Source organism: Sinocyclocheilus grahami, unplaced genomic scaffold (genome assembly GCF_001515645.1).
Source record: "Sinocyclocheilus grahami isolate Dianchi unplaced genomic scaffold, SAMN03320097.WGS_v1.1 scaffold319.1, whole genome shotgun sequence".
Lineage (NCBI taxonomy): Eukaryota > Metazoa > Chordata > Actinopteri > Cypriniformes > Cyprinidae > Sinocyclocheilus > Sinocyclocheilus grahami.
The window spans coordinates 1,174,354-1,201,721 of NW_015505498.1; the positions used below are offsets into that span (position 1 = coordinate 1,174,354).

At 37.7% G+C, this 27,368-nt stretch overlaps 1 protein-coding gene across 1 annotated transcript in view; it reads right to left on the reverse strand.

Moving 5' to 3' along the window:
• The window catches only part of LOC107602105 (kinesin-like protein KIFC3), a 25,415-nt gene extending 8,426 nt beyond the window's left edge, over positions 1-16,989 (reverse strand). The window contains exons 1-4 of the mRNA XM_016294514.1: positions 15,902-16,989; positions 6,846-6,963; positions 4,593-4,735; positions 358-393 (exon numbers count right to left, since the gene is read on the reverse strand). Of these exons, the coding sequence (XP_016150000.1) occupies positions 358-393; positions 4,593-4,735; positions 6,846-6,963; positions 15,902-16,192 (588 nt within the window). The 5' untranslated portion in view covers positions 16,193-16,989. The remainder of the gene's footprint in view (positions 1-357; positions 394-4,592; positions 4,736-6,845; positions 6,964-15,901) is intronic.
• Between the last annotated feature and the right edge of the window lie 10,379 nt (positions 16,990-27,368).

Genomic DNA, 27,368 nt, shown 5'->3' on the forward strand with positions numbered 1-27,368 from the left:
TGCAGTAACAGAGAGAACAGCCAGGACATCTACAAAAATATGTGATCAACAGAATAAAAGAAAATGATACAAGTTTGGAATGAGAGTAAATGAAGACAAAATGAAACTATTCCTTTATCTTCACAAGAAAGCTTAATGGGAATGGGACTATTCCTACTGGCACAAACTACCTTGGATACATTTTTTTTAATGAAACCCAGATGACTACAAAACCACTAATAGACGCATTTAAGCAAACAGGGTGGAACTATGAACATAAGCGACTTTACTGCAATACAGGGAGCTTTGTAAAGTTGACGTCAGAACGAGGCAAAGTAGCTCACAGTTAAACACAAAGAAAGAATCAGAGGGATTTACGTAGGCAGACGTCCAGGAACAGGACAAAGTAACCTTCTGTACAGGTGAAATGATGAGAAGGCAGCACAGAGACACACAAATGAAGAACGAGAGGGGAAAAAGGGGAGAAGGAAAGCATGAAAGCAAAAAGATCAGTGGTGTGACAATTATGGAAAATTCTGAAACGGCAAATCAAACTAAATACCAACTCAACCTCAAATATCAGGAAAAATGTGCACGTACCAACTCATTGAGATGAAGCTATATTTGAAGATTTGAAAATCTGATGTCTTAAAATCCTGTATTTCAGGCTGGAAATCATCGCACCTTTACAGGTAACACTGCCTGGCCATCACAGACAGTTCTAGAGAAGCACATACAAAGCTATCCCATGTCTAAACTATTGTTTGTATTGAGAAGAGCCGTCAATGCATTGAAAAGCTGCGGCTGGGACACACCACACATGTGATCTCCAGCCAATCAGATCTCTCCTGTGCTCATGGTATGTTGAAAAGACTGGAAACTCCAGCACACTCAAATCTCACTCCAGATTGTCCTTTTCAGAGATGTTTATCCACCCTTTGAGATAAATAAGAGGAGGACTGCACTCCTAATGTCACAGTGGATCATGTTATGTAACTCCAGTCATATCTAGGGAGCAGGGACCGGTTTCACCAGCTGTGCACAACTTAGCCTAGTTTTGACGCAAAGGAGCACTAAGTTAGAACTAATGCATTTACACAAGCCTCCGACCAGGAGTAATGTTTGGAATAAATCAACAGATTGATTGAACGGCATCAATAAGCTCAAGTTATACTTGACAAACTTCAAACTTTTACACATATATGATAATGTTAATAAATTATTTTGATAGTGACTCTTCAACATGAACCCAATCTAGGCATTGAAAACAATTATATCATTAAAATACTTGAGCAGAAGTTGTATTAATGCTGTGAATTTCAATCTATCCTTGATTCTAACAACATTTATGTTTCCATTGAAATACAATGAAATATTCCATAATCATGAATAACTTACTGTAAGTATTTTTATATGCGAGTAAAATTCTGATGAGATGAAGGCAAAAATATCTAGGGTAAAATGAGAATGGGATGTTTTTAAGACTGCTATTGGATTATTGAGGGATCATACAGATCATATTATGCGATTATGCATTACTTTACACAGAGTTTACAACCTACTAGCTACATTCTACCTTAAAGGGATAATTCACCCAAAAAATAAAAATTAGCCCATTATTTACTCACCCTCAAGCCATCCTAGGCGTATATGATATCCTTCTTTCAAATGAATCCAATCGGAGTTATATAAAAAATTGACTTTGATCTTCCAAGCGGTTTAATGGCAGTCAGCAGGTGTTGCAGTTCATCAGTCCAAAAGAAGTTAAATAAAGCGCATCCATCCATAATAAAAAGTGTCTCACATGGCTGAACAAAGGCCTCCTGCGCCAACAGTTGTACACGGAAGCAGGGCTGATGACGTATGTGTTCAGCGTTGCGCATGCGCCGGTGAGTCTCATGAAAGCAACGTTTGTTAACAGGAGCCAAGGAAGCAAAGTTTCCTTACATTAGCAAAGGAAAACCAATCTCCTCTTGGCTTATATCGAAATCCTCTGACATTCTTCTTTACAAATCCTCATTTCGTACTTCTAACTCGTGACCGTTGTTTTGTTTTGATCTCTCCCCTGCACTTCAGCATTCGTCACTTCTGAGCGGCGCATGCGCAACGCCGACCTCATACGTCATCCGCCCGGAACTGCTTCTGTGTACAACAGTGAGCACAAGCTAGATTAAACTGATTATTACGTTTTAAATAAGGTTATTTTTCTTACAAAAACACATCGATTCGCTACAGGAGGACTTTGTTCACCTCCCCGGAGCCGTGTGAGGCACTTTTTATTATGGATGGATGCACTTTATTTCAATTCTTTTGGACTGATGAACTGCAACACCCGATGACTGCCATTAAACAGCTTGGAAAATCAAAGTCAATTTTTAATATAACTCCAACTGGATTCGTCTGAAAGAAGAAAGTCATATACACCTAGGACTAACCCTTTAAGAACAACTCGAAATGCAGCCGAATAAAGTACAGAATTAGTTACAACCTGGCTAGTAATAGTAGTCACTAAGCCTCCAGTGTGGACTTTACGTTCCATTTTAAGCAAGAACTTATGAACGGATGGTACAACTCGACCCAAAATATCAGAGACTTGGGAACTTATTTGACTTCTAAGCAACCAATAAAAACCCACACAGCAACACACTGACACCAACTCCCAAACATAGCGTCATGGTGGTCAAACACCATTCACATTATCTTCAGAACATGTAAACTTTTAGCTTTAATTGCCAATCAGTGGTAAACGTCACTGAACAAACAATCCTCCATTATCTTAAACTTAAACTTTCCATTTAAAGCATAAAAATTGAAGGTGTTTTTAGATCTGATCCAGACTAAGAAACAAGATCAGTGGATGAGCAAACAGCAGCCATTCTAAAAATCAAACTGAAATGTGATTGGCCCGCAGATGTTGCCCTGAGGGAATCTTACACTGAAACACACGGACCCCGTGGTCATTTACAGAGAGCCTGAGCAACCAGCTCCTCTGAGAAGCTGATAACATTGTTTAAACACAGAGCACAAAAGCAGCGCTGCCTGTTAGCTGTGACTTATTAACCCTGTGAAACCAATTACGCAAAGATCACACAGCTACAGAACAGACCAGTCACACAGAAACCAGCTCCTGAGTGATCTGGTGAAGACTGATTCAATCACAACACTGCATCACAGAAACACAGATGTTGAGAGTTTAATGCATATGTATATCGTACCATTCAAAAGTTTGAGTTGGTAGCATGCTTTAACGTTTCTGAAAGAAGTCTCTTTTGCTCACCAAGCCTGCATTTATTTGATAAAAAATACAGTAAAAACAGTAATTTCATGAAATGCGTTTACAATCTAAATAACTGTTTTCTATTTTAATACATTTAAAAAAATAATTTATTCCTGTGATGCAAAGATCATTCTAATATGCTGATTTGCTGCTCAAGAAACATTTCTGATGATCAGTGTTGAAAACAGTTGTGCTGCTTAATATTTTTGTGGATGCATTGTTTTCAGGATTCTTTGATGAATACAAAGTTCAAAAGAACATAATTTATTTCTTTACTTTCACTTTTTATCATATGAATGCATCCTTGCTGAATAAAAGCATTATTTAAAACAAAATTACCCTAAAACTTACCCTTACCCTAAACTTTTGAAATTTTGGTAGTGTAAATGGTCTACAGAGAATCTGAAAATAATGTGTTGCAGTAAATCCCTACACCTACACTGTAAAAAAATTCTGTAAAATTTACGGTAAATAAAACGGCAGCTGTGGTTGCCAGAATTTTACCGTAAAAAATACGGTAGCAACGTTTTAAGTTTTACGGTTTTTACTTAAATTTACAGTTAAATATCGTCATTTAATTAACTGATATAATGTTAATATACCAACCTATTGAAGTACTGAAATCTGTTTTGTACCTTTGTAATAATACACTGATAACCACCAAATGCAGGTGGTGATGAGAAAGTCACATGATGAACCAAAGCCCATCACAAGCAGCTTTTAAATAATAACATATATAGAAGGTGCACAGTGTCATTCACACAAACACCAAACACCATCATGGTAACACACATGAAACTGAAATAATGCAATAAGCATTCATCTAACAATATTAGGTGTAACACTCAACCCTAATATACAAAACTGATAAGAAAAAAATAAGAAGAAACATAGTTATTTCAGCAAAAAAACATTAAATTTGAAATGTAATGCAGGGAATTCTGGGAATGTCAATTTACGGTTATTGACTGTAAATTATACGGTCTTTTTCACTTCCAAAAACGGTATACTACCATAAAATTAATGTCCCATACATGTAATGTCCAATACAGTTTTTCACTGTATATAATAGGGGAATTTACCATTAACCATTTAACAGGTTTTTACTGTAGCATTTTTACAGTATTTTACCGTTAAATTCACAATCATTTTTAACAGTGTAGTTATATGCAAAAGTAACAGCGATGCTTGCACAACTTACAATATTAAACTGCACATATTAATACTGGATTTTAAGCAAATATCCATTGGTACTGAAAAAAAGTCTCAGAATGCTTAGTATGAGCAATCACAATGGTTGCGTTCATCTTAGCAAACACCACTCACGGGGTCGTACCTGTATGAGCAGCTGCTGCTGTTCTGAGGTGGCCGTTTCAGAGAGGTCAGAGGTCAAACAGTGGCGCTGAAGGACAGAGTTGGACAACGAGAGGAAGGAGCTCTCCTCCTCACCATCACTCATCAAGATATCCAGGGAACTCGCTGAAATGACAGAAAAGAGAATATTGTTAATTATTAATATTATTAAATATAAAATTTACTTAAAAATACTTAAAGTTGAAGCACTGAAAAAAAAACTAAAACTGAAGTAAAATTACAATACAAATTAAACAAAGGCCTAGTAACATTAAAAAAAATAGTGAAAATGACAAAAGCACAATGATTACTAAAATGTTACTAAACTAAAAATAAAAGCTAATTCAAAATATTAATAAATGCTACAATGGTAAATAATGGATACTAAGGGTGCTTTCACACCTGGCCCGTTTCGGAACCTGGCGCATGTGAATCGGATCCGCGCCAAAACAATCGGTCCGAGATCGTCTGAACGAGGTGGTCTCGGCTAGATTGAAAACGAACTCTAGAGCGGTTCGGTTGTAGTGAGAAAGCAATCCGATCTAACGGACCAACGAACCAGACTATATCACAATGTATAATGGGTAATTACGTAAGTTCCGTGAAAAGCATTAGCTTTGTTGTTTTGCTAATACTTCAAAATGAACCTGTGAATGTCTGTGGGTCAGCACGTCTTCGCCATTCAAAATCAAGTGCAATTTTTCATTTTATAATGCCGTCTTATTGCTCTTCTTCCTAGTATGTGCATTTTAAAAATGTTTTCCCGATGAATCCTGGACTCCTGCTCAAAGTGATAAATTAATATAACGACATCTACAAAAAGCCCGCAAAGCTGTTGTCGTTCCACCCTGACGGATGACAGCTGTGACAGCTAAGTGGAATCCTGGAAAATAAACCGTGAAACTTTGACCAATGAGAGAACAGTTTACTTGCGCGTGACTTGTATTAACAAATTTGGTCCGTTTAGAAACATTGCCGTGTGAAAGCGAACCGCACCAAGAATAAAAAGCAACATTGTAATAATTTTAATCCCTGTTTCGGAACAAAGCAATCGATCTACAGGTGTGAAAGCACCCTAAAATAATGCTGGTCCAGATGACACAATGGCATTGTGGGAAATATACGTAGAGCAACTCAAAAAAATGATTTGTTCACCTGTTGAAGATGGCTAATTCTCATGAACAAACCAAGGAGATCTAGAGCAAATGTCAAGATCTCAGTCTGTTTCTCACATGAAACCATTGTATGATTTCAGATGATTTGTAATGGCTTTCTTTTTCGAAAAGGTCTGAACTGATTTGTGTGCATTCTGTCCGCTCTTTCACGGAACCATCTAAAGCAGCAATAATGCAATAATGCCTCATTCAACGTTACTGCATAAAAACAGTTAATAATTTATCCGTTTGTGCTACTTAATAGAAATAAAGACCTTCAAGTTTGGAACAACATGAAGGTGCATAAATTACATCAGAATATTAAGATTTGGGTAAAGTAATCCTTACTAGCTGAATATGCAGAGAACACATCAATCCAGTAAAGGTCCTGCAGGCTTAATAGAAACCATTAACTAATGATAAGATAACAGCTTGCTGCAAGTGATGCATTAACCTGGATTTTAATATGGCCCTGAACCTTATCAAAAAACTACAATTACTGTTTTGTTTGTCAAACAGCTCTCTGTCACACTCACACGGGAGACGTGCAGCCTCTCGCCGGTGCGGTTTACGATGACACAGCAGTAGAGCCGCTTTCGTAGAAGAGCATCAGACTGAACGCAAATCTGTCACCGCATCACTGCAAAAACCAGCCACCAACACTCAGCCTCGACATTTCCCTGATTTTCCTCTTTGTCTGCTTCCCGTTTTAGTCCTTTTTGGTCATTGTTTCTCACACAATCGCTGTGGCTGTTGTTATAATGTCCCGTGCAGCACACAGCGCATTATTTAGCACACATACAAATTTTCAAGCACTGCTCTCATCTCTAAAGAGATTTACCCTTCTGTACCTGGACAGAACGCATGGTCTTCTCCGTTCGGTCTGAAACAGTCTGACTTTGTTTCTCCTTGTCAGTGGGTAAGAACACATCGCTTGCTCTCTCACCGATGACTGAGCCAGTGAGGGCTCACACACACACACACACACACACACACCTCCCACATCCACTCAAACATTCAAACTATCCTCAGAAAAATGTTGCTACACCGGTTTTGAAGTCCACTCGTGTGACAGTGCTTACCATCCAATGAGAGGTCTTTGTTCCAGAGCTCCTGCATGCAGGGGGTGTGGGTGACGTCCCAGGTCTTTCGTGTGCCATACATGACCACGGGGCCGAGCAGAACACACCGCTGGACCGGCTGTAAACACAGACCACATCCAATAAATACCCAACTAATGAACATCTGAGACCTGACAATTTTACATGGAGATTATGCAGAATAAAATTCATCATTAACCCTGTAAAGTCTGACATCATAATAATAACAGTCAATTTTTTTTTAATATAAGAGTTCATTGAACCTTTTAAACCTATTGAAACTGAACCCTACTGAACCTAAAAATATATATTTTTAAGTTTGTATATGGGTCTAAGATGAAAAAGGGTTGAAGCATAAAAACAATACTGCTTTAAATAGTTGTTTTTCAAAAAAAATAAAATAAAAATGTAAAAGTTTTTGGTATAATGTAATTGTATTTTTGATTGAGCAAAAAAAAAAAAAAAATCATACATTTTCCCCTGATTTACAGAAGACACCCACTAAAATGTCATTCAGTGTAACAATCTTGTCAGGCATATTTACAACAAAAATCAATGTATGACATTAAAAAACTAGTTCAATCATGACAACTCTCGGAAGATTTAACATGGTGATGGATATGACCATGTTAATGTATTTGGTCTTGGCGGAATAGATCTGCTATGCTGCTGCTGCTGTTGGTTAATGCTGTATTTATAGATTATTGCTGCTGCTGCTGCAAGCAAATACAGGAACTTGCTACTGCCAATGCATACGGAGATGCAGTGCTGTGAGTATTTAAGACATATTGCTACTGCACAAATAACATAAAATAATCCGTAGCAGATCTATACAGGTGGAGCTGGGGAAGGTGAAGGGTTTCAGAGAAACTCTGAAAGAGAGCTGCAGGAATCTCTAGTGAACGCTAGTCAGCCATATAAATGCAAGGCAGTAAGCTCATTGGCTGCATATGCAGCATGAACCAATCAGCTTGTAACAAGTCGTTTAACTTCTAGTGTTGTCAAAAGACCCGGTACTTCAGTACCAAGTCGGTACTAAAAAAATGCAAACGTTATGGTACCAGGTTTTTTTTATGTACCGGTGGTACCGAGTACCCGGTAAACCCGGTTCTTGATGCGCCATCCGAACGGTGCGCAGTTGCGCTCTCTTCATAAAAGAAAAAACATGGTGACCTCAAAATGAGGAAACACATCAAACTAACAAAACACTTTAAAGACAGACACCCAGATCAAATGAAAGAGTTCAAGCAGGTAAATTTCATTTCATCCCATACATTGATTTATTTGTGGCGGCCCGCCACAATATCAAAACTCACCGCCACAAATATATTTTCCAAAAGGCTTTGACATCGTTGAATAAACATGAGCACTGCACGTGTCAAAGTCGAAACCCGGTGCGGGTGTTTTTATATCACTGTATTTCTGAAGGAAACCAACTGTCTTCAGAAAATTATGGATGTCATTTTCATTTCATCTTGCCTGTAATGCCTGAGCAGCGTTTGTGAGCGCAGCACTTATTTCATTACAGCCGTTACTGGGGAAACCTCTATGTCTCCCACTCCAACAGCGCCTCCTGCTGGCAGAGAATTAATTTGCATATATATGCCACCACAAATAGAGTGCAAGTCTGTGGGAAACACTGCTTCTGTTATGAATATTATTCAATATTTTAATTTGAATGTCGGATTGAAATGAACATCGCCGTAATTAGAGTAGTTAATCGTTAGCATAAACGCGGCTAACGCTAATATAATGAGCATTAGAATGAAGTTTCTTTAACTATTTAATGCTCCTATAACTTTTATTATGGTAAAAAAACAGGGAGGACATGATGATATTTATTATTTTTACACACCAGAGTCTTTTAAATGAATTGTGAATCTAAAATATGCATGTTAGAGAACGTACAAAGGGTTAACATTGTTTGTGTCATATAAATCAGAAAAGCAGTTCTGGGCTTTTAAAATTGTTTTTTTTAGCTAACTTAGTTGTTATTCTTGGTTGAATAACTTTAGAAGGTTTTACAAGCCCTTTAAAATTAAATATGTACACAGTTTGGATTAAATTATAGTAAATTTTTTTAATTAGCATGTTTTTGTGTTTTGCTTTGGTACCGAAATTGGTACAGAGAACCGTGGATTTTCACTGGTATTGCTACCGAATACTGAAATTTTGGTACCGTGACAACACTATCTCTGAATATCACCAGTTACATTAACAACCCGTCAGCCTGCGCCATCTAGAGTTTCATGACTGAACTATATATATTCATTTTCACCCCAAATACCAATTAGTTATTTTACATTTTTTAAATTTGCCACTATCCTAAGTTTTGCCCATTTGTCAGTAAGAATTTTTTACTAATTTAAAACCCAATCAAATTGACACACACACACACACACACACAGCTGCTGTACCATCAGTCCAGCTTTCCTACAGTCCTGATGAGGCGCAGGGCGGTCCCGGTCCAGCCAGCTCTTGTTAATCAGTGATCCCACCCAACCCAACATCTTTATCTGCTCCGCTCAAAACAAGCAAATAACCTGCTCTTAACCGCTTTACATCTTCAAAATGCAGCTCATGTTGATCACATTGTTAGAAAGAAAAAAGTGTGCATTTACTATCAGGTTAGTGAAGACGTCCTGTGCCTCTACAGAGACAAGGCAGCTTGCATCAAGTGCATTTCACCCATAATCCTTTAAGCTGTCAGCAGATGACCTCTTTTCACCGTGATGGCAGGACAGACATTTTTGGACTGATTCAATTCACCTGCACATGACATCTTCACCTGATTTTGGAAAACACTTCAAGCTGTTCAAACAGTGGTCAGTCTGTAAGATTTATTGGTGTTTTTAAAAAGTAGTTTAAAAAAAGTAAAATTTAATTATTGAGACACATTGCGGGTTTCAAAGAGTAAAATGTAAAATGATCATGAACCTGTGTGAACATTCAAACACAAGTATAAATGTGTTTCCTATCCACCCAAAGATAGTCCTTATTCCACCTAAGAAGAAACCTATCAGGCATAGAAAGCACATGTACTCTTACTAGTCTCTCAAAAGTGTATTCTGGAATAAAGAAACGTTTATCCCTTTAATCATGGGGTTTTCATTAACTGACCACCAGAGGCAGCAGTAAATACCAACAACAGACCTCAGACAGATTTCATTTAAGTCACCGTAAACTACAAAATATTACGGCATCTCAATTACCCCAGAGCCATTCTCTCTCCTTCGCTCTCTTCCCCTAAGATCAATGTACACTCTGTCGTCTGTAAAACAACACTCTGGCCCTTCTGATGTTTCAGCAGAGCTCACGGTGGTCTCCTGGGAGGATCTCGCACAACAGACTGCTCTAATGAAACATCTGATCAGCTTCTGTCCCATGATGAAACCACACACCACGGATAATCATTTCATCCAGTCCTATAGACGGATATTTCATGAAATGCTGTTGAAAACTGCTGTTTAGTTGAGGAAGAGCCAGGTTTTTCCATCACACAGACATGGTTTTCATCTTCAGCAGCATACTTCCACACAGAGGAGTGTGTGAATCTCATTAGCCTACTTCTGCCTCTCTCTACCTCCCCTGTGTCTCATCTTCTATTTTAGTTCTGCTACCCACATCCACCAACAGACAAAGAAAAAAAAAGCCAAATCATGTTCAAACCAACCACTAGTCTAGAGAGACTGCACTTAAAACAGCATTCAAAACACTACATACATCTGAATGCACCTGCGTGAGACGCGTGAAACGCCTCAAAACAATATACTGAAATTAAGTATAAGATTTATACTACATGACCTCACAGAAAAGTGATTTTTGACTTGATAAAGTCCTCAAGCAGCATCCTCCAAAAGGTGCATATTGGATCAAACATGAATAAATGGAGAGAACTGACACTTCTACAATTATTTTCTACCAGTGTACACAATGTAAAAGCACACTTTAAACACATTATTATAAAAGTTAATTAGTTATGAAGAACAAAAATAAATAAGGGAAAAATTAATAGGCTAATCTAGGCTTAATGCAAGATACAGCACTTCAGTCTTCAAGACTCAACACATTAAGAACTTAAAGCCAACTGCAACAGAACAGCACAAATATGATGTCATATTCATATTTTATACGTACTACAAAACGTCTAAAATGGTTCATAATCAGTTTTTGGAAATTAATAAAAGACTTTAATTACTAAATTACAATTAAAATCTGAGAAGTGTGTTGATGCTTTATAGGTTGGTGTGTATATACCAAGGTAAAATTGTAGAATATAATAGAATAGACTAAAATAAAACACCTGAAGAAAATAGATTTTATAGATCCAAACAGACTTGGATTCATACACTGTAAAAAATAAATCTGTTAAAATAGTTCACAATGTATTGTAATAATATAAAACAGTTTTCCGTATTGATTTTACCTTTATTTTATTAATTTTGCACATCATTGTGCTGTATTTTAGGGTTAATGGAAAAGTCTGTAAAATTAATGGACAACGTCCTGGCAGAAAATTACCAGTAGATTTTACCAGTATGTTTAAATGCAAAAACAAAATTATTTTAGGAATAGGTTTAAGATTTTAGTCAGTCTGTACAGAGTTAAAAAAACTAAATTAGCGTTCTACAGAAAGAATGCAAGTATATAGTACGACTTCATGTTGAGAGCAATGCAAATGAGTGTATCTGGTGTTCAAATTGAATCAAGTGAATTCATCATTGAAATATAAAACAGAAGCTCTTATTAAAGTATCCTGTTAGTTACTGCTGACCATTTCTTTACTCTAGCCTACAGCATCAATCATTCATACTGTGTCCATCAATGCATGGATGCGCGCACACACACACACACACACACACACACACACACACACACACACACACACACACACACACACACACACACACACACGTCTGCCACCAGTGAGCAGTTTCATGAATCCTGTGGTCCAACAGTCTGTCGCTGTCTGTCTGATTTCCCTGTATCGTTCATTCATCTGCAGTCACCCCCGGAGTGTGTCTCTCCATCTGTCGGTCTGTCTGTCTCCCATTTCTGCATTGCTTTGTCTAAATCACTGTACAAACACAAGGAAGCCAGGGATGCAAGCATATGCAACTTCTCTGCTATAAACAGGCCCATGAAACATTCATCAGTTCCAGTTATTACAGCTTCCCCATCCCCCCATCATGAAAGAGTAAAATCACCCTCTCCTTCCCTCCCTCTGCTCCTGTAAATCCCTCCATAGCGCTCCGGCACAAACATCTGTCTGCACTGGACGCCGAGGCATTAAACAGGCATCACCAGACCTGTGCATGCATGTCATGTCTAATGAAAGAGAATAATGTGTTACATATCAGACAGGAGCAAAATCTGAATCTTAGACCAGACGGGTGAAATATGAACAGAAAAACAGCACACGTGGTTTTAGTGAAAGGTTTCAGCATCCTCTCCATCCCGTGAACTCACCTCTGTCCCTGCGGTCTCCTGCTGTTGCTCATGCCTTCATTATTTCATAGCATTTATCTGGAGCACGAGCACACACACACACACACACACACACACACACACACACGTAGACACACCACCACTGATGTCTGCGCCGCTCAGCCACCAGCTAAACTGTCCCTCTCACGCTCTCTTTGTCACACACACTCGCGTGTGCATGCAGCTCCTCTCCTCACACACACTCTCATTCTGACACAAACGCTGTTCTTCTTGTCTCTGTTCCTTGGTAACGGTGGAATCTGAGCCGCATCACGCCCCTCCCCCGCGCTCCTTCCCCATCTATCCCACAATTCCCTCCCTCTCCGTCGCTCGCCTGTCCACAGAAATAAATATTTCAGCATGCAAATGTAGCGTGGTGCTGCTTCTCACTCCACCAACATTTGTGTGCATGTATGTGTGTAGCATCCACCTACTATTTGGCACACTGATATTTTCTACATGTATTAATTTGGTAAATGTGTTTATGCATTTATGTTGCATTTAAGGTATAAAAAATTGAACTCACAGCCTTGGTGTTGCTAGTTTCAACACCAACTGATCTACAGGAATACATGCTTTTTTGTGATAAACTGGAAACACATTGGTTAGGGTGATTAATTTCTTTATTTCTGTCAATATCAATCAAAACAAGAGACAAAGGAAAAATATTTCATCTATAATAAAAATATATTTTTTATTTTTAGAAATAATTTATTAAATATATTATTAATTCATAAATTTTATTTCGTTTTTGGGGAGTTGCACTACACAACATTGTAAAATCTGAACTAACCTTGCCTTACTAAAAATTCAAATGTAATATTTAAGTCAAAATGTAATAATTTCAGAGATGTATTTACCCTGACAAACAATTAGGATTGTCAGCAGTGGTTCCCACTATATGACAATTTTTATTTTTTGTTTTCTGCACGTTGGTCTAACCACACAGCTTATGTTTTCTAAGAAATAGTGAAAAAAAAGTCCAATCCATTAAAATTTTTCTTTTAATGATTATCATTTATAATGGGTCTTTTTTCTTCATTATGCTATCGGTTATCAGTACAAAGTGATTAGTATCACCCTGACATTTGAGGTTAAGCCCCACCCCACCCAAAAAAAAACCTAATAAAAAACCCCCCCACCAAAATGAATTTTAATTCAGAACTAAACAAAACAAATATATATATTAATCATAGAAGTGGTGTATTTGAATGACTGGCTGCACGAATGAAACTAAACAATGTAGCTGAATAAATAAAGACAAAAACAAAATCTGTTTATGAATTTTTTTGGTAAAATCTGAGGGCATTTCTCTGAAAAATCATGTTCTATTCATTGAATTCAACACCAAAAAAAAAAAAGAAAAAAGAAAAAAAAGACAGCTTTTTTAAGCCAGTCACAGCGGGTGAAACTGCTCACTCACTTGTGTGGTGCATTCATCGATGGGCTTCTCCGCAACTAAACTGACAACATTCTTCTGCTCCCATGAGAGCAAACTCTCTCAGGCACTGCTAGGTAACTGGGTTACAAACGCTAACATGAACTAGTACACAGAGAATATGCATGCTTTAGGAACGTGAATAACTTGCTGATAAACATTATAGATTGAAAGCTGTTGCTCTTCAACGGAGTACAAATCATTTTAAGTTCAAGTCAGCATTACATAACCATTCCCAATAGATTCTAAAACCCATCCATTTAAAGCATACTAAAACTGCTGTTAGCAGTCTGTAGGAAAATTGTGCATTAAAAGTTTACTAAGTAAGGTCCTAAAAGTTCAGTGCCAGCTTTGATAACAAATCTGTGTCAGCTCAGGATTTTTCCATGTATTGACACAAGCCTGTTAATGATAATCCAATACTGCCATTCAAGTAAACGTAACGCCCAGCAACTCACCGCAACAACCCAAAGCACTGACAGATACACATGGTTAAGCAACTAGAACACTCTTTTTACTTTTAATAACTACACTGCAAGCACAGTATACTTTAATAGTGGCCAGAAACATCGTAAAAAGGGAAATATAGTTTTCAAAACGATTCGCGTTTACACATCTACGAAAACGGCCAAAAACGCTGTATTACATAGGCCCTATGCCAGGCCAGTAGTTGGCGCCGTCACCAGGTTAATAAACTGTACCTGTAGGGAAGTCATGATTATATGATGTATATGATGCGTCTCCGCTGTTGGTTGTAATATTGGTAAAGTAAATCCACGCTTTGCTGATGAAGCGTTAGCAAACTCTTGAGTAGCAGCAACAGTACCATTTACTCTGCCATTGTTGTGTATGTTTGTTCGCGCTTGCCTTTAAAATTGACCCGTACTGTGCATGTCTACATACCTAACATGTACTACGCATGCACATGACGTCACCATTTCAAAAGATTCCCATATCCTAACATATTGGGTGTTTACACGGAAAAACGAACAGTTAAAATGCATAAAAAGTTTCCCGTTTTTGGATAAAAACGTTGTTGTGTAAACGGCCCCTTAGTTTTGTCACACCACTCGCTCGCACATATAGGCCCCCATGTTACAAATTAACAGCGAACATTCATACATGCACTCTTAAAAATAAAGTTTCTTTATTGCCATATATGGTTCCATTAAGAACCTTCTATTGCACTGCAGTAAAACCCCCTTCTGGAACCTTTGTTTTTTTAAGAGCGTGACATCAATAAAAAGAAAAACCAAACCAAAACCAAAAACATTGCAACCAATGAAGAATTTTTCCAAGAATTGATGTTACAGTGGAATAAGCGCTCTGTCAAACTAATTCCAGCAAAGCAGAGATCCAACAAGTGAAAGCAAACAAGATTAAGGAAAGCGAACAATGGTAGATTGAGGGCATTCCTTATGAATTAAATTACGATTAAAGAGACAGGGAGCTCTCTGATTAACCCACTGCTTATGTAACCACTCAGGATTTTATCCGCTAAAACAGTCCATCAGACAGCAGAGAACATTAGAAATGGGACAGCAGAGGGACAGGATGATACACATCGTTCCAGGTACATGAAAATCCCCATGCACTGTAGACTCTATAATAGATATCTATGCTGATATCTAAAAGCAGACGATTGCACAAAACAGCTAAGAACAATTGGATGACAGACGGAGTATCTTGAAACATATCCAACTGACTAAAATAGATCTACTAGACATTCAGCAGTGACAGAAATTCACACTCCAGCAGTCCAAAGAACAGGAAACTGAGCCTAAACCTTGAACCAGCAAAGCGTCTGATGTTTCGTTAAATCAATAATACAACACTCATAAATGAGAAGACATCAATTATCATTTTGGATTAAATGGAGGTTTCCCAGCAGCAGACAGACAACTTTTACATCAACATAACGTGGTGAAACATTTTCAGCTCCTGAAAGGATCAATCAAAAATGACAATCTTAAATAAACTCCATTTGATGGTGATCAGCATGTATCAGCAAAGTAAAAAGAATTAAAGATCAACCTCAAAGTGTGGTGATATTTCCAGCACCTAACATCTACGTTCCTCCCCTCATTCCCTTCATCTCCATTTTCAATCTCACCTGTGCTCTCTTCTTTCTCCTGTGCACATTATCCAGGTGAACGGATCTTCTTTTACTTGCTCTACTGGGTCCATGCTGGCATCTTTCAAAGTCATGGAACCTTGAGGACTCTAGTGGTCCAGAACCTTCATGCAAGGTGTGCTTGTTCCTCTTCTTGCGTCCCAGTTTGGCGACATCTGGTCTGTGCTGCTCAGGACCCTCGATAGCCTTGGGTTCAGAGGGTTCCAAGACCCTGGGTCTCCTAAACAGGTTGTGGAGAGACAGCAACACCAGTGTGCACAGAACATACATGGTGGCGCTGACTAATAGAATCACAAATGGGTCCACCAACACCTTCAGTCAGAATCAGAGATGGAGTGATCCCGTTTCAGTATCAGTGCAAGCAGAGAACACTATCTTCTAGTTGAAGTTACAGTTGTGATATCAGCTCTACTGCGCTGCGCTTGCGTAGTGGTGAGATTCTGTCAAACTGAAGTCCAAAAAGAAGGGAATAACCAGTTTGGAATAAAGTCCACCAGCAATAGTTGCCTTCTTGCTTCTTTTCCCACCAGTTCTTCGCTGTATTCACACATGCAAAGACTGTTCAGAACATGCTATTCAGACACCTCAGAGCTCGACTTCTTCTAATGCTCATTTAGGCTGATAATCTGTCCGTGATCTGATCAGCAAATGAGATGGCTGCTCTCATCTCCCATTCTGAGGGAGCGCCGACTAATGCACACCTGCTTTTAAACCCCACAAAGCCATTTTAACCTACCTGGACACATCTATGAAGACACACCCTGATAAACAAACTCATGTAAGCCAATGCAAACACATACAAACTTGTGGAATAATAGATGACTAGTTTGCTAATCAGGAATAACCTCCACTGGCACGATCTGATATCCAACAAATCTTTGCCTCCTAATGGTTTTTTTGTAATTTTTACAGTCGCTGGATTGCAGGGATAAAACTCTCCCATGTCAGCCCACTCCTTCTGTCATAACGCTTGGCTTTGATAGTCTTTATCCTAGTTTGTGGTCCATACGACTGGTCAAACTCCAAACGGTCGCAGTCCGGCCGATCCTGCACTGCGGGTGAACTCCCACACCTCTGCTGAAAGAGAAAATGCGTTTCACTCTTTCTCCCTCCCTTTTCTCATGGGGTCCATCTGTCACTGCAGTAGAGAGAGCTAAGCGTCTCTTAGCGATGATGTAACAACTTTTTGCATCTATGCAAAAAGAAGAAAATCAACTTTAAAATGTATGGATAAAGAAGCCTGTCTGTGATTGGTTGTTGCCATGGTGAGATGACCTTGTTAAACTGCATTTAATAAATCCGTCCATCATGCTTCTGCATGAAATAGGCGACTAAGGGAATGGCTCACAGTGAGAACTGACAGTGTCGATCTTGAAGGCTTGAATATGATTTGTGGTCATAACAGATCACTGAAGCCTTATTCTGGAACTTCAGGATAAAAAAAATTGGTGTCATGTTCTCTGCATGTGTGTAGACAAGCAAAATACCATCTTCTGGTTCATTACCCTTTTTAGCAGCCTGTCTGTCACATAATTCAGATTAAGAACAAACAATAGTGCCTTTTATAACCAATAAAGCAGTTACTGCTCAACAGACTAAATGGCATATTACACATTTTTATTAAAAATGCTCAGTATAATGTGGGGAAAAAACTTCTACGTTCAACGTAAGCTGCTACGTTGGTTCAGGTGTGTTTAAATTAGGGTTGGAGCTAGTGCTAGGCGGTCTGACCAAAAATCTGTATCGCTTTTTTTTTTTTTAGGATTCTGATGCTTTCACCGTTTATCACAGTTTTTCCATGACTGTGCCTTTATACGAATCAGAATGCATGAAACAGTTGCAAAACCACTGCATTTCAATCACGACCAAAACAATCATGCTACATGTAGCATGAACGGTTTTTGATGTAAAATAGATTGTAAAATTTCAACATTTGAAGCATAAACTGAATGGTCTGACCGTAGCTTTGTGAAATTATGCTACTTAAAACATATGTGCATGAAACAAAAACAGCAGACGGGCTGAATGAGGTGTAAATTCACTCTCTAACAGCAGGTGGCGCTTATGGAACAGCAGCGATACTGTTTCCTTGGTTACTGCTGTAAACAAATTACATAAATATGCAATATATATGGAGGTAAGATGAAAAGAAAATACCATCTAAACTTTTCTGAAGACAGTCAGTTCCCCTCAGAGATATATTCACATAACCCCCCAATATGTCGTGCATGGTGCAGTGAGTTTGCTCGGCCTGCTACAGTATTTTCTCCTCTTTGTGTTCGTCTCCTGCGTCTCTGGCTCATTTCTAAAAGTTCTCCAACCATTAGTCAGAAGTGTATGCAGTTAACAGGATCCCCTTTCAATTCACGACGCTGTCCATGTTGCTTAGTCACTTGCTCTGGTATGCCGTTTAAAAAAAAAAAAAAAAAAAAAAGTATACCGTGTGTGTAATTCAAACCGGTTTACCGTTTGAACCGGTATATCACCTAGTTGGAGCAAAACTCTGCAGGACAGTGATCCTCCAGGAACAGGTTTGCACACCCCTGTTATAGAACAATAAGTAAAAACGGTCTGTGATCAAACCACTTAAAGGAACACTCCACTATTTTTGAAAATAGGCTGATATTACGCAGTGCCTGAAAATAGGCTTATTGGAAGTTACCTAGCTGGGGACTATTTTCAGGCGCTGCGTAATATCATTGCACCTGCTGTACCCATGGTACAGCAGCAAAGTTCCTTGATTATTATGCCGGAATGAGAGTATAGTTCCTCACCATATCGACCTAGAAAGTTGCAACTTTTAATTTTCCGTCGGTCTTAGTACACAATGTAACTACAGAAGAGTCAAGTTTTAAATAGGAAAAATATAGAAACTCTTTGGTCATTTTTGAGCGAGATGCTAATGGTCTAATCAGATTCAATGATCTATGCTAAGCTACAGCTAAAAGTGCTACCGCCAGACCCGGAGATCGGCTGAATGGATTCGAAAACAGTAAAACTCAACTGTTTAACTCTAGGGGAGTTGGAAACTGAGCCTATTTTCAAAAATAGTGGAGTGTTCCTTTAAAGGTACAATCAGATCAGGGTTATAAAAAGATAGGATTGCAGGGGAAAAATAAAATCATAAAAAAAAACAAGAATATGGCACCATTAGATGCTTACAAAGATAAAAGTTGGCTTGTCTAGATCACAAAGGTCACCAAAAGGCCACCTTACAAGATATGCAGGACACCAAACAACCACAATACAATTCAAATGGAAACGATATGAGATGTCCTCTGTAACACTACACTGTACATTAGAACAGCATTCCATTAAAAATGATACAGGAATTGGTTCACAATCTATATATTAACAAATCTATGCAAAATGAAATTGCCAAATGACTCAAAGTTTGTATTTATTCCAAAAAAGAATTTCAGATTTTCACTCAGCTATTATATAGCTACAACATGTAAATAGTTTGAAATATCAGGCATGCTGTGATTCAATTTTCCAAGATTCCAAAAGCAAACTACTTTTAATGGATGTCAGAAGTCACTGGTGTTATGCATGTTGTTATGTGATATGTGAGCTGATAAAAAAAGACAATAAATATGAAATGACTATATGATGGGTGAATAAAACAGTGTTGCCAAGACTCCAGTGTTGCTATGAATAAAATAATACAACTGCAATAAGGTGGATATCATATTACGGCAGTATAAACAAATGGCCTCAATGTCTTGACAAGTCTTAACAATGATGTTCAAAACATATATGAATTTCTTTCCTCCTTGAAACAAAGTAAAAATCTGGAAGAATTGTACAAAGTTATTTTCCATGAAAGTACAATGAACAGGCCACTTCTAATAATTCTGTGGCGTTTCATATCCTTTTTGATGCTTGAAGGCTTCAGTCTCTCCATTTATTGTAATTGCATGGAAAAGAAAGACCAGTGCACGCTTCAGAATTTCTCCTTTTGTGTTCCACTTCCAAGACAATTCTCCTTAAGTTCACACCGGTGTCCTAGCAGAGTAACCACAAATGCAAATCATCACATTAACAATGAACTAACTTTAAACAACTAGAAAGCCAAACACTTGGCTTACTTTTAAACAATATATCTAGACCACGTTTCACTTAAAGATGTGCTTGTGCTTTCTTTCTTAAAAAAAAAAAAAATTCTAATTGCTTTATTAATTTGTTATCTATAATGTAATGAAATCCTAAATGTAATGCATCTTAAGTGTTCAAAAGAGCTTTGGTGCAACTGAAGTTCTTAGCACAAGACAAATATTTGCACAAAACTTTCAGTGGAATCTCACTGCTATCTTGATCTATCTATGATTTATAAAGTGTATTTGCGCAGGTGGCATGCAAACACCCAGGTATGCGGCTTCTAGTTAAGAGGCTAAACCGAACACAACCACATCAGTTAATAAAATTCTACATGCAATGCATTTTAAGTGTCCAAACGCGCTTTGGTGCAACTGAAGTTCTTAGCACAAGACAAATATTTGCACAAAACTTTCAGTGGAATCTCACGGTTATCTTGATCTAGCTATGATTTATAAAGTGTATTTGCGCAGGTGGCATGCAAACACCCAGGTATGCGGCTTCTAGTTAAGAGGCTAAACCGAACATGACCACCTCAGTTAAGCAGCTTAGAGCAGAAATATTTCAGCAAAGTGAGCAGTGGGATTAGGAAAAGCTGACAGCTGACACCACTCTCATTCAAGCCCTTCTCAATTAATGCAACGAGACAGTGAGTTCAGAAAGGGAAAGTCAGCAGAGACTTGTACATCCTTCCTGTGTGTCTCCAGGCAGCGATGAATTTAGTTTTGCTGCCACACAATGCCTTCAGTGTGTGCTATTTCTGAAGCAAATTACAGAGTAACAGAAAAGGGCAGGAAACCTCAAAATTACAGGGTTAATGTCCACTAATGTAGTATGACGCAATACCTCAGCTTTCATCTTTTTGTTGGAGAAACAGTGTGTGCATACATTTTCAAGGAACTGGTTTCTTCGGAGAATACTTGTCTGGGCAGCACGGGTCAGAAAAGTGAAGATCACTGTAAACTTGAAAAGTTAAACCAGTGGAAACACAGGTTTTACCCAGCCTACTGCCAATCAGCAGTGACCTCATGAGTGAGTCAGAGTCTCCAGCGAGGCGTACAGGCGTATATGTACATGCATGTGGTGAGACGGCCATGTTCTGGGTGTCTGACATCTGTTGCATGCGCTGTGCTTTGCAGATCACCCAGCAAAGTTCACTTCAGCCCGGAGGATACCAAAATAAAGGGAAATAAATCAAAACCTCTTAACCAGAAGAACAGGCATTTTATGCGGTCAAAACCCAAATGTGTCCTAATTTTAGCTGTTAAACTAATTAATCAGATTTTTTTCACTTAGACAAACTCACAGAAATCTTTCTTGGGCATATTGAAAATGCAGGCCCATAAACACAGAGAGATCACGGAGCACAGTGCCATCTGTTGGTCTGAGCCGTTTCTTGGATGTCTGATTCATTGCAATTATGTAACATGAAGTCTTCCTTGTGTTGCCAGTATACAGAAGGGTGTGATAAACATCTCATTTCAGCTGTTTATGCAGTTCACCTAATGTATAATTAGGGAAAAAGAAAATTATGGTAATATGCAACACAGGATACCCCTTAATTACAAGACTAAACAAAATGAAAGTGATCCCGTGAGTGGTCACTTATTATCTTCTTAAAAAATGGTAATTTTAAAGGCAGAGTCATGCAATAATAATTGGTAGTGCAGTGACAGCAGTGCCTCAAAGTATCTAATTCCTAATCTAAAAGTAACCAATTTTAAGTGACATCATTTGTATATTATTATACACACCATTTACTGTATGAGCTCATATTAGAAGCTGCATAGGATATTTGTGCATTAAAAAATGTACGTGTCACACCACGAGTGAACTGCAAAAGCGCTATAAATCTAATCAAACATTTTGATAAATTAATTTAGAACATTCTCGTGATCTGTGATTTGTTGATGCTAGAGGTGTAACGATACACAAAAATGAGTGTTCAGAACATACCTCAGTTTGAGGTCACAGTTCAGTAAAGCAGGAGGAGAAAAAGAAAAAGAAAAACACATGCACACTGAACCGAAAGACCAGTACCATTTTTTTTCCCAGTAGGAATGTGTGTTTCGTTACACCCCTAGTGGACACATTTGATAAAAATCATTTTGATTCAGACTTGCTAATGAATTATTCAGAGAAGAACCAATTGAAGTCAAAGATTCACTCACAAATCTGACACACAATGGCTTCTTTGCATGTTTCACTCTACACAACAGCAGTACTGGAATTACCTTGGTCAGCTTCATTTGCCTGAGGAAGACAAGACATGACAGACATCCATTCTGACAGCAAACAAGTGACGGTTAGTGCGTTTTCCACCTCAACACACCTCTAGGATGAAAAGCGTCAGTGCCTTAGCTTATTCTCAATGACTCCTCACTGAGAAATGTACTTAAGGGCATATTCGGGAATCACAGAATACAAACTGGACAAGGCAGCCCAACAAGTCTACGTAAGTCAGTATCACACCCCATCCACATTATAACCGTAATTATTGCCGTCTGCAATGCACTGTAATGGAAGTTGTGCAATTCTAGCATGTATGGTTTCATAGGTTATTATAAAAAAGTATCTGTGTAGAGCAGAGATGTCCAAACCTGGATCCATGGACCAAAGTTGGCCCATGATGACCTTTGATTTGGCCCACCATGCCATATATATATAAAAAAATAATTTATAATAATAATTAAAAAACAGGGAAAAACATACCATATCCTCATTTCTTTCTTTCATTCTTTTTGTTGTTGTATTTTTGCATTGAAATGTAGAGAACAATATAAGTGAGTTTAATAAAAAAAAAAAAAATCAATAAATAGTTTTTTGAAACTTTTAATTATTTAAAAATGTTAGAAATTGTACAAATTTGAATATAATTGGATATAATTCCAACATTTACAATATAATGCAACATTTCAAATAAGTTTATGGCCCTTTGTATTCAAAAGTTTGGACACTTCTCATGTAGAGGGTCACTGAATATGACGCATTCTTCAGGAATGCTCATGGCACAAATTATTATTATTTTTTTGTCACATGCTGTGTAGAGAAGCATTCACAGAGGATGCATCTCGCATTCATTTTTCATAATCACACATGTGCTATTTTCCCAAGTCTTCTGAAGCCGCATAAGATTAAAAATAATTAAATCCATAAATGAATGATAATCTTTTGAGCTGTAAACTGGAGCTGTATTATGGAGTCTGTGAAAACAGGATTAGTCTAATTCTTGATCAAATCATTTGGACTTTTTTCTCTTTGAATTAAATCACCCAATTGATTGATCTGACTCAAGCGAATCTTCGTTCAAGAACTGCATATTGAACCTTCTCCATAAAGAGTTACAGTTGGGATCAAGATTATGACTGAAATGTGAATAACTTAAATTTCTCAAACAAATCTATCGTATGGCTTCAGAAGACACTTTAGATAGAAAGAAAGTTTTAACAACATGACGTTATGTAAATGATAAAATTATTTTTTTGGGGGTGAACTGTCCCAGAGATGTTACAAACAGCACTGTCATCTTCAGTGTTGGGGAAAGTTACTTTTAAAAGTAATGCATTACAAGATTGCGTTACTCCATAAAAAAGTAACTAATTACGTTACTTAGTTACTTTTTATGGAAAGTAATGCGTTACGTTACTTTTGCGTTACTTTTTAAATCTGGACAGGGCTTACTTGTTTGTTTTTAAAATAAAAAAAAGTTATATTTTTGGCAAATATAAAAGCCTTTTCACACCAAAAGTGAAATGAATGCGCCTCAGGCTGAAGGGAAAGTAAAGTTACGTCCGTACAGTAGAATGCAGAAGAAGACATTTCAACACACTTCAGCAATAAAAAAAACACACAAATGTTCGTCTAGAGTAGTTTGTGCTTATTAGTACGGTTGAACTGGATCATCGAAGGTCAGAAGCAAAGACATTGCTTAATAGAATGGGATTAAATACATAAAAGATATTTGTGTTGTTTAACATTTAATTATTGCATATTCTGAGTTGCATTATTTTTATTCATTTTGAGGAATACTGAATCTGTGTTTTTTTTGTGTGCGAGATGAATTAATGCATATTCATATTTATTTTAGAACTACAGTAGCATCTTCTGATTTCTCTCAGCATGGGGACAGGAGAGCTGTCAATCAATAAAGTGGGGGGAAAAAGTAACTTGCATTACTTATTTGAAAAAGTAACTCAGATATTCTCTTGTAAATTAAAAAGTAATGCGTTACTTTACTAGTTACTTGAAAAAAGTAATCCGATTACGTAACTCGCGTTACTTGTAATGAGTTACCCCCAACACTGGTCATCTTGTCAAAGAGCATCAGATCAGCATTCACACTGGATGACGTCCAATCAACAACTTCAGCCACTATCTGACCAACTAAGTGTCCCACGGCCAGTCTAAACAAACTCAACTGATATGACCCGTTTAAACTGACATGATGACTAGTTCACTGAACATCCGCTGGATATGCACCGGGCACACCCGGACTTTGATACACCCAAAATACTGCTGTATAAACCGTGATTTACCACTTAAACATTCACTCGATGAAAACATAGTTGAGCTTATATTTTAAGATGTAAGCACGAATAGAGGAATAATAATAACGGTTTAGACTAAAGAAAATACAGCTGACTTCTTTCAAGTCATTCACCGCCTCTGCTTCGAGAAAACGCAAGCAGATATTTTAATTTTAAAAAGAGAAACAGGATGTTTAGTTTATGTTTCAGGATGTTCTACAACTTATATTTAGGACGGCCTCTAACTGCACGTGTCTTGCACTTGTATTTTATAAAGTGGATTCGCTATACAGAGGGTTAATATAGCTCATAAGTGTAAAGTATAAAGCATGTGCGATATATAAGTGAAAGAATGTGCTTACGTCTCAGGCCAGCCTTCCTCCGCCGTTTCCTTCTAGTTTTATTCCCCTCTTCTTCTATCCGCCTGTTGAAAAGCAGTGTTCTGTCTCTCAGTTGGAAGAGTGTAACGTTTTGTCGTCTCTCGTGGAGATAAACACGCGTGAGACGCGCGCACAGCTGACTACATATGGAACGCCGGCAGCGCCAAAAACACGTGAATTTTAACGCGTCAACAACGCGTTAAACATGTGTATTTCACGCGTAAACAACACGTATTTAACGTGTTGTTTACGCGTGAAATACACGTGTTTAACGCGTTGTTGACGCGTTAAAATTCACGTGTTTTTGGTACTTTTGGCCTTCCATAATTGCAGTGACGCAAACGCTCCTCCTGTTCATGCAAAGGAAAAATGAACGCGTTTCCCATTCTATTAGACTACAGGCCACCTCTCAGCCCTCATTAACTCAAACTCTCAGTCAGCCCTCCTGATGTTAAGAAGAGTGTAATAATACACACTACAAGAACTAAAAATGTGGTCAAAGATGTTGTCAAAAGAATTTTACACAACATGTTTGCGGATACATTTTAAAGAGGTATGTTGTTTGACACTTGACACCTACAACTTGTGCTTTTACATCCAAGCTGCTTTAAAGGGATAGTTCACCCAAAAATGAACTCACTCACCCTCATGTCGTTTCAACCCCGTAAGACCTTAGTTCATCTTCGGAGCACAGATTAAGATATTTTTGATGGAATCTGAGAGCTGTTTTGACCCTGCATAGACAGCAACGCAACTGAAATGTTCCCAAGTCCAAAGACGTAGCAAGGAGATTGGTAAAATAATCCACGTGACATCAGTGGTTCATCCGCAATTATACGAAGCTACGAGAATACGTTTTGTGAGCAAAAAAAAAAAAAAAAACGACTTTATTCAACAATTCGTCTCCTGTTTACGTTGTTTACATCCAGCTGATATTCTCCAAAATGGCGCTACAGGGTGATGTGGAGAAGACGAATTGTCGAATAAAGTTGTTGTTTTTTTTCTTTTGCTCACAAAACGTATTCTCGTAGCTTCGTAAAATTATGGCTGAACCCCTGATGTCACATGGATTATTTTTGCTACACCTTGCTACGTCTCTGGACTTGGGAACATTTCAGTTGCGTTGCTGTCTATGCCGGGTCAGACAGCTCTCAGATTCCATCAAAAATATCTTAATTTGTGTTCCGAAGATGAACGAAGGTCTTACGGATTTGAAACGACACGAGGGTGAGTAATTAATGACAGAATTTTCATTTTTTGGGTGAACTAACCCTTTAATAAGAATCCTATATAACCTAATGCACATACACAATGCATGCGGCCTATAGGCTATGTTTGAGACAGTAACGATCTAATCTTATTTAAACCTGAAAATAAAGTATAGTGATTTAATGATTTAAAAAATGTTAAAGAAAAGTTGTGATACAATATATATATATATATATAAAGAAGCCCATTCTAAACACTAATAATTATTTTCAAACGTGGTCATTTGCAATAAAAAAAGCTATTATATAATAAATAGAATAATTTTTTTAATTATTTTAAAATAGAATAAATTTTCACTAGTGGTCTCTGACTTTTGGACCTCATTGTACAGCACATCAATAAACATGTTTACTACTTATTCATTGTACTATAAAAGCAATGGTATCTTTCTGATATAGTTCTTTTCATTTTCACAAGAGGCTACACAACTTTAAAGTGTGTTCCCAGGTGTTTAAACTGAACTGTAAACCATTAAAAATCATTAACAATGAGAGATTAAGCTCAGTTTTGCACCCAAGAATTATAGAAACTTTTCAATAACCAAATCTTTGGTATTAGCCACGTTTTCAGACAGCATGACTCATTATATCACTAATCCATTAGGGAAAACCTTCATTAATCATAATCGTCATACCAGATTTATGGCAGAAATGAGTTTAAGCTGCAAGATAAACAGCTTATATAACTTTACAGCTCATTAAGCTGACACACAAACAGAAACATCTTAAAGAAATAGTTTGGATGACAAAGAAAATTCTGTCATCCTTTACTGACCCTCATGTTTGACTCTCTTTTTCTGCAGAATACAAAAGACAATATTTTAAAGAATGTTTCAAATTTGGTCCATACAATGAAACAACACTAAAACAACACTGGACCCTATTAACTTCAACAGAAAAAAGAGGGTGAGTAAATGATGACATTTTCATTTTTAGGTGAACTGACTCAACAGCCCCTGCATGTAACGTGTAGACTTGTTCAGCAGTCCGTTAGCAAACCCAGTATTGTCCTACACATTCCCGCCTTTACATATTTCCTGCCTCCGGTCTTGTGGAGCAAGAAAGGAAGAATGAAAAAATGCTCATTCTTCCTGTGCTCTTCCTGTCAGTGTGTATATCTGAGTCTGTGTCTTATTCGGACAAATGCATTTAGACCTGTTTTACAAGATTTCAA